Here is an 11331-nt window from a genome sequence, read left to right on the forward strand (position 1 = left end):
CAAATACAAATTACATACAACACACATACATCATATACACATGCACACATTACATGCATCAGACATACACACACATTACATACATCCACACATACACCACACACATCCACACATCACATGAACATACCACACACACATCACACACATACATAAACATACATAGGCACATAGAGTTCTTTTTCATAGATGACTTGGACAGACCTGAAGGTTGCATTCATATTTGTTTTAAGTAGTAGCAAGAGAAGGAAATTCCAGAAAATGCTTTGAAAGTATGAGATTATTTACTCTTTTTCCTGGAAAAACAGGAGGAAGGGAGACAGGGTTAGGAAGACACACGGAATACTGTTGGATAATTAAGTGTGAAAGGCATATGGATTTGGGGGGTTTTGTTTTTGTTTTGTGGGGTTGTGCTGGGGAGGAACCTAGGGCTTTGCAAAATACTAGGTAGGTGCTCCTTCTACCCCTGAGCTACTTACTCTGCAGCTCTAATTTCAAAAAAAATTATTTGTTATTATGTGTATTAATTTCCTGCCTATATGTATGTAAATGCACCTGTGTTATGCCTTGCCCACAGAGGCCAGAAGAGGGCGTTGGATCCCCTGGAATTAGAATTACAGATGTTGTTAGCCATCATGTGGGTACTGGGAACTGACGAGCAACCAGGGCTCTTAACTGCTGAGCCATCTCTCCAGCACCTCCAGCCCTAATATTCTAAAGATAGGGTCTCATGTATCTCAGCTATGTAGCTGAGGATGACCTTGAACTCTTCATCATCCTCATGCTTCCACCTCCTGTGTGCTGGGATTACAGGTATGCACCACCATGCCTAGTTTATGTGGTACTGGGTATTTAACCCAGGGCTTCATGAATGTTAGGCAAGCACTCTACCAACTGAGCTACATCCCCAGTCCCCACTGCCCAATGGTTTCATTAGTGTAAATTACTTGAAAAACTTTATTTTTTAGCCAAATAAATCAGATGTTTCAAATTTCCTTCAAAATCAGTTTTTAGTGGCTGGGCATGGTGGTATATGCCTGTAAACCCAGGCTGAGACAGGAGGATCATAATTTTCAAGCCAGGTCAGCCTGGACTACGAAAGACCCTGGCACAACACAACACAACAAAACAAAATAATCAGGTTTTCTAGGAGGGATGTGGAGTAAGCTTGGCAGTAGTTATTCTGGTTCTCAAACAAAAAGGCTGTTGTTGCCCAGTTGTAAATGCTTCCTGGCAGCTCTCCCACATGCAGCTTTTTGGATCTACTCTTTCACAGAGCAAACTGGGCAGGACCAGGCATGCTGGGTCTCTTCAAAATGCTACGAAGGGTCTACCACCCAGCATGCTGGAGCCAGAGCGGAGAAGAGGCAGCCACCATCAGGTTGGTTGTAAGAGTCTGTGGGACAATGGCCTGCACAGTTGTATGCTGAATTTGCTTGAGGGGAGTCTGTCATTGTGACATTCATAGGGAACTGTTTATAATTCTATCACCAGTTCTGTGGGCCACAGGCCATCTGAGCTTACCATACTACAGCAGCACAATGTCTTCTTTGTTGTGTCAGAGGGATGAGTGAAATGAGACAGCAACTGTACCAACCTTTTCGATGCTTTTCTAATTCTGTGCTTGCTGGCAGTAGACTTGGGGGTCTTTCTCCCAAGAGTGAAACCATGGGTACGCTAGGGGGGCTCATGGCACCAGCAGCGAGATGCAGCTTCTGCCCCTGGGTTGCCATTTTTCATTCTGCATATGAAAATTGTTTATATAACCAGAAAAAGCTAAGGAATTGAAATTTTCCCCGGTAGAAGTTAAATTAATGAAACCCCCTAGCTAGATGTGTTGGCACATATCCGTAATCCTAGTACTATGGGGCCTGAGGCAGGGATACATAGTAAGATACTGTCCAAAAAAAGCAACAGCTGGGTCTGTATAATGCATGGCTATAATCCCAGAAATTGGAGGATCAGGAGTTCAAGGCCAGCCTCAGATACATACTGAGTTTGAGGCCAGCCTGGATTACATGTGATCCTGTTTCAAAACAACAGGGCTGGTGAGTTGGCTCAGTGGGTAAAAGCCCTTGCCATGCAAGCCTGGCAATCTGAGTTCAAATGGAAGGAGAGAACCCACTCTACAAGGTTGTCCTCTGACTTTCACATGTATGCTATATTAGCATGCTCCCATACACAGCACACACACACACACACGCCCCTAAATAAAAATTGGGTGTCTACAGAGCTGGCTCAGCAGTTATGAGCACTTGTTGCTATGGCAGAGAATCTGGGTTCAGTTCCCAGCACCCCCATAGCAGCTCAGAACTGTTAGTGACTCCAGGTCTAGGGGATGGGACACCTTTTTCTGGTCTCTATGGGCACTTCACACATATGGTACACATACATATATGCAGGTAAACACTCATAAATATTAAAAGTAAATCAGCCAAGTATGGTGATGCATGCCTTTAATCCTAGCACTCTGGAGGCAGAAACTGGTGGATCTGTGTATGAGACCAGCCTGATCTACATAGTGAGTTCTAGGCTAGCCAGGGCTACATGGTGAGACCGTTTCATAAAACCAAAACCACCTCCTCTCAAAAACCCAAAATTTAAAAAATCTCAAGTCTTTAAAAAAATTTAAAAAGAAAACTAGGTGTGGTGGCATATGCCTTTAATCCCAGCACTCAGGAAGCAGAGGCAGGCAGAGCTCTGTGAGTTTGAGGCCAGCCTCATCTACATAGTGAGCTCCAGGTCTACAAGCTATAGTGAGACTCTGTCTCAAAATAAAAATAAACTTTTTTAATTTAAGAAAGAAGAAAAAAAGCTTAAGATTTTTCTATGCTTAAGAAAGGGTGATTTCCCCCCACCCCCCCCAAGGCTCAGGGACTTGTGGAAGAGATTGGCAGAAAGAATATAAGAGCTGGAGGAAGGGATAAAGTGTTACCCGAAAGGGTCCTCCAACCACTATGGCAGCCAGCTATAGTTACACCTCCTTCCCACATTCATCAAGGAGTCGAGGGGGGAGTCAGTTACCCCTCCCAGCCAATTAGTTGACCTTAGCTACGTGTGGGGGAGGGGCTAAGGATATATAAGCTGAGAATGCCAGGAAGCACCTCTCTTATCATTTTCTGCGACTGTCAGGAAGTCACAGGATCTATATTTGAGTGTGGACTTTTCAGTGCAGCTGTAAATGAGGGGTGCCCACTCCTCTTTAAATAAACCTCCACCCTATGCTCTGTTTAAAAAAAAAGAAAATGATAGGTATTTGAATAGATAAGAGGGATCTGACTAGACTGCAAGTGGATGGACTTGCACTGGGGAACATCTGGGGACACTGACTCGACACAGTGGGCCTCAACACCCAGGACAGAGTATATGGGTTCCAGTGGAGGGGCTATGGGAAGGTTCTGGTGGGGATGGGGCTATAAAGATGATTCAGATATTGTTTGAGATATTATGTACGAAGTACAACAAAATTTAATAAAAACAAATTAAAAAAAAGATATATATGTTGATCAGAATGTACATGGTATACATGTAAGGTTTTGTATCTTATTCCCTACCCATGGCTGACAAGGCTTGCCCAGTCTCATGCTTAATTCTTCATGGAATAAAAACAGAACAGGAAAAGAAAAAAAAAAAGAAAAGAAAAGAGCGATACAGGGTCAGGTGTGGTGGTGCAAGCCTTTAATCCCAGCACTTGGGAAGCAGAGGCAGAGGCAGGTGGATCTCTGTGAGTTCAAGGCCAGCCTGGTCTACATAGTGAGCTCCGGGCCAGGTCAGCTGGGGCTACAGGGAGACTATCTCAAAAAGATAAAAAGAAAAGAAAAAAGAAAAGAAAGGGTGATGCTGGCCAGTGAGATGGTTCAGCAGATAACAGCACTTTGCCACCAATCCTGACAACCTGAGTTTGATTTCTGGGACCCACATGGTAGGAGAGAACCAGCTCCACATGCACATTTTCCTAGTTTGTTTCTTCATTGCTGTGACAAAACCACTCTGACCAATACCAATTTGGGGAGGAATGGGTTTATTTGTCTTAAATCTCCCAGGTCACAGTATCATCAGGGAGCCCAAAGTAGGAACTCAGGGCAGGAGCCTGGAGGCAGGAGCTGGAGCACAGGCCATGGAGGAACACTGCTTACTGGCTTGCTCTCCTGGTCCATGCTCAGCCTGCTTTCTTATCCAACACAGGCCCACCTGCCCAGGGGTGGCACCACCCACAGTGTGCTGGGCCCTCCCACATCACTCAACAATCAAGAAAATGCCCCACAGACATGGCCACAGGCCAGTCCTAAGGAGGCAATTCCCCAGTTGAGGCCCCCTCAACCCAGGGGTGTCAAGTTGACACTAAAGCTCTCCAGCACACACATGCACCTATAAAATAAACATAATAAAAAGGAAGAAGACACTGAAGGGGTAGAGTTGTAGCTCAGCTGTTAGAGTGCAAGCATGCATGAAGCCCTAGGGCTCAATCTCCAGCTCCACAGAAAACCGGGTGTAGTGGTGTACACTGTAATCCCAGTGCTGGGGATGTAGAGACAGGAGGATCAGAAGCTACATACTCATACTGAATCTGAGGTCATTCTTGAGCTACATGAGACCTTGTCTCAAAAAAAGCCAAAACAGAAAACCAAAAAGATGACCATTATGCCTGACACTCTACATTCCCACTTGATTCTTCTCTGGATGAACTGCCACTTTAATGAATCTTCTGTATAGTCTCCTCCCCAGGCAAGTGTTTCTCCATGATAGGCAGGGAGATGCCCTGGCTGCCATTCCCAAAAGCAAGGGCAGGAGTGAGCAATTCCAAGATCCAAGGAGCTGCCTTGGTGAGTGTTGGCAGAGACATGGTGGCTTTTGCCCCTACAGCCCTCACAATCTTTAAGAATTATTTTATTATGTATATGACTATTTTGCCTGCATGTGTGTAAGTGCACCATGTGTGTGCAATGCCCCCAGAAGCCAGAAGAGGGCATCAGATCCCCTGGAAGTGGAGTTACAGATGGCTGTCAGCTGCCCTGTGGGCGCTGGGAACCCAACCTGGGTCCCCTGTAAGAGTCAGTGCTCTTAACCAATGAACCATTTCTCCAGCCCCAGCCCTCAGAATCCTAAATGATCAGATTTAGAAATGTTGAGGAGTGACCCATCCATAGAACATAAGACTTATTTTCACATCCTCCTAGTTGTTTTCCCATCTTTCCTCATGTGATTCTTAAAGCCCTGAGATCAGCAGTACAGGTGTCTTCTTTTCAAATGATAGGAGACGTGCTCACTGTACTGATTGCTACCAGGTCACATTCCTGAACTGGAATGATTTCCACAGCATTCTTTATCTAATGTATTACTAGAGTTAACAATTTACTGGAGCCAGGAGTATTCACCCCAACCTAATACTTATTAACACTAGCCACAGTATTAATAGATGAAATCATATTCCCTAGGGTGGAAGGCCTATTTTGTAACAAGTGGTTGATACAGTCTCTCATATGGTCTGTAAACTATGTAGCCAAGGATAACCCTGAACTGGTCCTCCTGCCTCTACCTCCCAAGTGGTGAGATTACAGTGGGCATCCCTATCCTGGGTTTATATGATACTGGGGATTGATTGAATCAGGGCTTTGTGAATGCTAGACAAGCACTCTGCCATGAGTTGCATCCCCAGTCCTGGTTTTCATTAAAAAATTTTAAAAAATTTTATGTGTATAATTGCATGCATGCCTGTGCACCACATGATGCTTGGTTCCCATGGAGGAATCAGACGGGCATGTCTGATCCCCTGGAATTGGAGTTACAGATAGCTGTGAGCCACCTTGTATACCTGGGTACTCTGTAAGACCACCAAGTACTCTAACTGATGAGCCACCTCTCCAGGCCCTGGTCTTCCTCCCTCCCTCCCTCCCTCCTTTCCATCTCCAAACAACAGCAACAAAAATTAATTTTAAAAATTGCAGTTTTCACAGAAAGTCAGAGAAAGACAGTAGGTTTCCCCCCCCCCCCCTTATTTTGAAAATGAGGAGAGAGTGGGGTCATAGACATTGATAAGTACTTGGGTTTTCTTGGCAGATCAGTACAATTGCTGATGCAAAAATGGGGGGCTTCTGGCTATGGTGGCTCAGTCCTATAATCCCAGTACTTGGAGGAGGGCGAGGCCAGAAGATTGCTGAAAGTTCCAGGCCAACATGGGCTATAAAGTGAGACTTTATCTCCAAAAAAACCAAAAAACCCCAAATCAAACCAACTAAACAAGCGTGTTTTCTGTGCTGAGTCTATTTCTCCTGCTGCATTCAAGGCACCGGATATAAGCCCTCTGAAGCACAAGTTCACAACAAAAGATCTCAAGGGCTGGCAAAACAGCTCAGTCTATAGCCACCAAACCTGACAACCTAAGTTCCATCCCAGGACTTGGAAGGTAGAAGGAGAGAACTGACTCCTTTAAGTTGTTCTCTGACTTCCATGCCTGTGCTGTTCCCCAGCCTCCATACAAAATAAACAAATGCAACAAAACAAACATCAAAAGATCTTAAGCGCTTGCTTGGTGATGCACACCTGTAATCCTAGCATTTGATGGGTGGAGGCAGGAAGATTCAGAGGCTAACCTGGGCTACACAGTTAGACCCTGTGTCAAAAACACCAAACCAACCAAGCAAACAAAAAAGATCTCAAACATGCAGTATGTGAAAATTAAGAGGATTTTATTTACTTTTATATGTTCTTGGAGAAAACCATTCACATGTAAAAGTTTGACATTTGATAGGAGATTTATTCACACTTTATGCATAAATTCTTCAGTTGGTAGGGTAGACATAATTTTTCAGTTCAATAGGACTTTCACATGATTACAGTAGTCACAAAATTGGCACACTACATTAAAAAAAAAAACAAATTCAAACAGAGCTAGACAGAGTATGTGGCTTTATGCCGATTTAGACCCCAACGTGCACCACCCTTCACACGCCATCTTGGAAGTGTCTGCTGTGAACTTACCAAAATATAACCAGAGGTTGAGGTCACAAATGACAGTGTATAAAATAAAACCTCTTTTCCAAGAGCTACTCATTTTATAGAAAAATATTACAAATAAAATTCGTGCTATTTCAGGTGTTCATCTCAAAATCATCCAGGGTTCACATTGTGCCTCATGGACACTGCGCTGTAGATATTGGTGGTTTACTGGTCAAACGGACCTTGCCCACCTCCTGCTCAGCCTGCTCAGGAGACATGCTGTTCTCTCTGCTGACTTAAAGTGACTGAGTTAAAACATCTTCAGGCATTGGGAACACTTGCAATTGTTCCTAGTCTGAGACTCTGAAAAACTGCTCAGGAAGCATGCCAAAATTTCTGTTTTTTCCTGACATAAGAAATTTGTCAAAATCTGTGGTATAAATCAGATTTCCTTTTAAGAAAGAAATAGCTGTTTTTTATAGTTGGAATTTTACTTTTCAAATTTTAATGTTTGGGATTTTTCTTTTTTTTTTTTTGAGACAGGGTCTCACTATACAGCTCTGGCTGGCCTGGAACTTGCTAGGTATACCAGGCTGGCCTCGAACCCATAGAGATTCCCTAGTCTCTGCCTCCAGAGTGCTGAGATTAAAGGGATTTGCCACCATACCCAGAGGCTTTTTTTTTTTTTTTGGAGACAGGGTTTCATTATGTAGCCTAGTAGCCAAGGCTGGCCTAGGATTTGTAATTCTCTCGCCTTAAGATTCCCGAGTGCTGAGCCACCACACCTGCTTCAATTTTTAAGCTCTTCCTGAAGGATGGAAGGTACATTCGACAAGAGATGTTTCAAGTGCTGCTGCAGTTAGTCCAGCTGTCTTCAGTTCCCATCACATGATTAGGTAAATTTAAAGAAAAGTGGTTTCATAAGCTATGTACAGCAGTTTACACCTCAGTGTTTCTTCTTCCACTGGATACACGGTTAAAATCAATTTATGACAAGTACTCGTCACATAAATCTGTAGGCACATGAAAGTTTTCTAGCTTCACTGGAGGGGTGAGGTCTTGAGCGGGATCATGATTCTGGACTCCATTTCCTGAATAAGTGGGACTGAAAAGGGATGGAGGTTATGATACTTGTTCTTTCTAAACACACTGTGGTAAACACACACTAACAGAAGCACACTAGAAAACAGGAGGGAGTACTGGAGAAGAGAACTAATAACAGGGGCAGAAATATGCATGGCAATACTTAGCCAACTAGGATGTTACTAAAATGGACAGAGATCTGACCTGGAGATCTGTTTTATTTATGGGAAATTATAAAGGTCCATGTTGTGAGAAAAGGTTTCTCAAAAGGTTCTTTGAATTAAAATTTATATAAAACCGAATAATACTGCATTTAAATATATCCTGTAGAAAGGAAAAGATAGGGGTCAGCAAGATGACTCAGCAGGTAAAGGGGCTTGTTGGCCAAGCTTGACGACCTGAGTTTGGTCCCTGGAATCCACATGGTGGAAGGAGGGAAATGACTTTGGAAAGTTGTCCTCTCATATCCCCACGTGCTCTGTGGTGTTCATGACCACACACATACACAGATAAATAAATGTAGATAATCTTTTTAAATAAGAAAGGAAAGCCAGGCCTGGTGGTGCATGCCTTTAATCCCAGCACTCAGGAGGCAGAGGGAGACAGATCTCTGTGAGTTCAAGGCCAGCCTGGTCTACATAGTGAGTTCTGGGCCAGCTGGGGCTACAGGGAGACACTATCTCAAAAAGACCAAAGGGGGAAAAAAAAAAAAGAAAGGAAAAGATATACCCGACTTGTAAAACTTTTGAGTAAAACATGCTCTGCAAACTGATGAGAAGTTTAAGAGTAAATCACACAGCCAGGTGTGATAGCTCACACCTGTAATGCTAGTATGTGAAAGGCTGAGACAGGAGGAGTCCCTCCAGCTTGTGGCTAGCCTGGGCTATACAGTGAGACCCTGTATCAATAACAAAAGAATAAACCAGAAAATGACATTCAATTATATGATTTTTTAGACTGGCCTCCAATCCACTATGTAGTCAAGGATGATCTGAACTTCTGATCCTCCTGCTTTCACCTCCCAAATGCTGACAGTGCATGAGTGCATGCCTGTTCCACCAAACTGAAAGACAAGATGATACTGCTTCCTAAACTACCCTCTTATTTTCTAAGTATGTGGCTTAAAAATACATCAAATTTAACTTCATAATTACTCTTGTTTTTTGGTGTTATGGATCAAACTCAGGTTTGAGCCACATCCCCAGCCTCAAATTTATTTGATTATTTTTGTTTTATCCTTAGACTTGTTACCAGCTTACCTGTGTAGTACACCAGCTCCTCCCAGCCGTGCTTGTGCCATGCTGCATTCCGTATGTCTTCCCTGGTCTGAAGATCTTTGTAAGCTTAAACAGAACCACATGGAAGCAAGGGCTAAGTCAGACACAGTGCACCCCCAGCAATACAGCCATTCAGCGGGCCACCTGGCTTTCTCAGACACTACTGTGGTCACTTAGTACCACTGTTCTGAGCAAAATTAATGCTAGGCCTTGGAGAAAAGTGAAGCCATCTTTTATTTTATGTGTACACACCTTTAATCCCAGTACTCAGGAGACAGGGGCAAGTGGGTCTCTGTCAGTTCAAGGCCAGCCTGGACTACATAATGAGTTCCACCAGGTCAGCTAGGGCTACAGGGAGACCTTGTCTCAAAAAGACAAAAAAAGAAGTGAGCTCTTAATTGCTAATCTCTCTCTCCAGCTCCTGTTTTTTTTTCTTTTAATAATTATAATTATTTCTGTATTCTTGAGAATTTCATACATGATTACAATGAAATATGATCGTATCTACCATCCCATTTCCCCCTTCCAACTCCTTTTTTTTTGGTCTTTTTGAGACAGGGTCTCCCTGTAGCCCCAGCTGGCCTGGACTTGCTATGTAGACCAGGCTGGCTTTGATCTCACAGAGATCCTGCTTCTGCCTCCTGAGTGCTGGGATTGAAGGGGCATGCCATGCTCTGTAGTCTAACTCCTGTTAGCAGTTTACAAAGCCATGGAGCCGTAGACTGCTTGTTACTATTCTTTATACTCTAGAGAGCCTAGCACTTAACCATCCATCTGTGGTGTTTGGATTTGATAATTTTTAGGGTTACTGACTCCAGATTTGCCACACTGCCTTTTACATACAACATAATTAGTAATAAACTCTTAAATCCCAGTAACAAAAGAAAGAACATACATACCCCAAAGATGATGCACCATATATAGCTGCCCAATCTGAGAGAAGAATCCCCCAACTGCCTCATTATTGTCTTGTCTAAAGCGAATTGCACGAGCCCTATGAGAGAAAGGCCATGTTCAGACAGAATAAGGGGACAGCTGGGTATGGTGATGCACACCTGCAATTCCAGCACTTAGAAGGCAGAACAGGAGGATCTGCTGCAAGTCTGAGACCAGCCTAGGCTACATGGTGAGTTCCAGGCCACTCAGGCCACATAGTGAGACCCTGTCTCAATAGGACCAAACAAAACAACACAACAAAGAATCAGTAGACTATCTCTTCTACTCAGAATAAGTTTGGAACAAAAACTATGTTCTTTTAACAAGTACCAAATTATTAAACACAATCAAGATTTTATTTTTATTTTTTTAAGGTTAAGACCTCATTCTGTTGCCCAGGTGAGCCTAGAAGTTACCAAGTAACCCAAATAACCTCAAACTCAGTGATCTCACCTCAGCTTCCCAAGTGTTGGGGTTGCAAGTGTGAGCAATCAAATAACTTTGATGGATATAAAACAAATATACATTTCTGTAGCTGTGCCAATTATTTTGTGAGTAGATAAAATTTAATGATAACTATTTGAAATAAAAACAGCAACATAAGGATATGGGGTGGTCCTTCTGATTCTTGATTAAAAGGCAGGAACACTGGAAGAAACCTGTTAACTTAAAAAGAACTTCCAGCTGGGCGTGGTGGCGCACGCCTTTAGTCCCAGCACTCGGGAGGCAGAGGCAGGTGGATCTTTGTGAGTTCAAGGCCAGCCTGGTCTACATAGTGAGTTCCAGGATAGCTGGGGCTACAGGGAGACCCTGTCTCAAAAAGACCAAAAAAAAAAAAAAAAAAAAAAAAAAAACTTCCTTGTTTGGAGAAAGGAAGAGGAGCCTGGATACACAACACCCAAGATCAAAGATGCTACCAAATCTAAGTGGGACCTCATACCCATGGGTTAAAATTGCCAGACAGGGAGCTCCTGAAAACACTGAACTGCGAGGCTATGCCAGCACTGTCAAGAGGCACCTTCTCAGCAGCTCTCAGTCACTACCAATGAAGCCCTGTTGCCTTTCTTATTATCAAATTTCCCCCTCCCTCCCTCCCTCCTTC

At 43.4% G+C, this 11331-nt stretch overlaps 2 protein-coding genes across 5 annotated transcripts in view; one reads left to right on the plus strand and one right to left on the minus strand.

Moving 5' to 3' along the window:
- Psph (phosphoserine phosphatase) overlaps positions 1-9395 on the plus strand; it is a 29803-nt gene extending 20408 nt beyond the window's left edge. For 2 of the 4 annotated variants that reach the window (XR_607465.3, XR_607466.3), the window contains exons 8-9: positions 1274-1378; positions 9259-9395. Coding sequence is in view for 2 of the 4 variants with exons in the window: in XM_029566488.1 (XP_029422348.1) it covers position 9259 (1 nt within the window). In the remaining 2 variants the exon portion in view is untranslated. The remainder of the gene's footprint in view (positions 1-1273; positions 1379-9258) is intronic. The other 2 variants (XM_029566488.1, XM_029566489.1) reach the window with 1 other exon arrangement.
- The window catches only part of Nipsnap2 (nipsnap homolog 2), a 22122-nt gene continuing 18358 nt past the window's right edge, over positions 7568-11331 (minus strand). The window contains exons 8-10 of the mRNA XM_029566487.1: positions 10193-10287; positions 9276-9359; positions 7568-8038 (exon numbers count right to left, since the gene is read on the minus strand). Coding sequence (XP_029422347.1) covers positions 7974-8038; positions 9276-9359; positions 10193-10287 — 244 coding nt within the window. The 3' untranslated portion in view covers positions 7568-7973. The remainder of the gene's footprint in view (positions 8039-9275; positions 9360-10192; positions 10288-11331) is intronic.

Source organism: Nannospalax galili, unplaced genomic scaffold (genome assembly GCF_000622305.1).
Source record: "Nannospalax galili isolate Female #2095 unplaced genomic scaffold, S.galili_v1.0 scaffold899, whole genome shotgun sequence".
NCBI lineage: Eukaryota > Metazoa > Chordata > Mammalia > Rodentia > Spalacidae > Nannospalax > Nannospalax galili.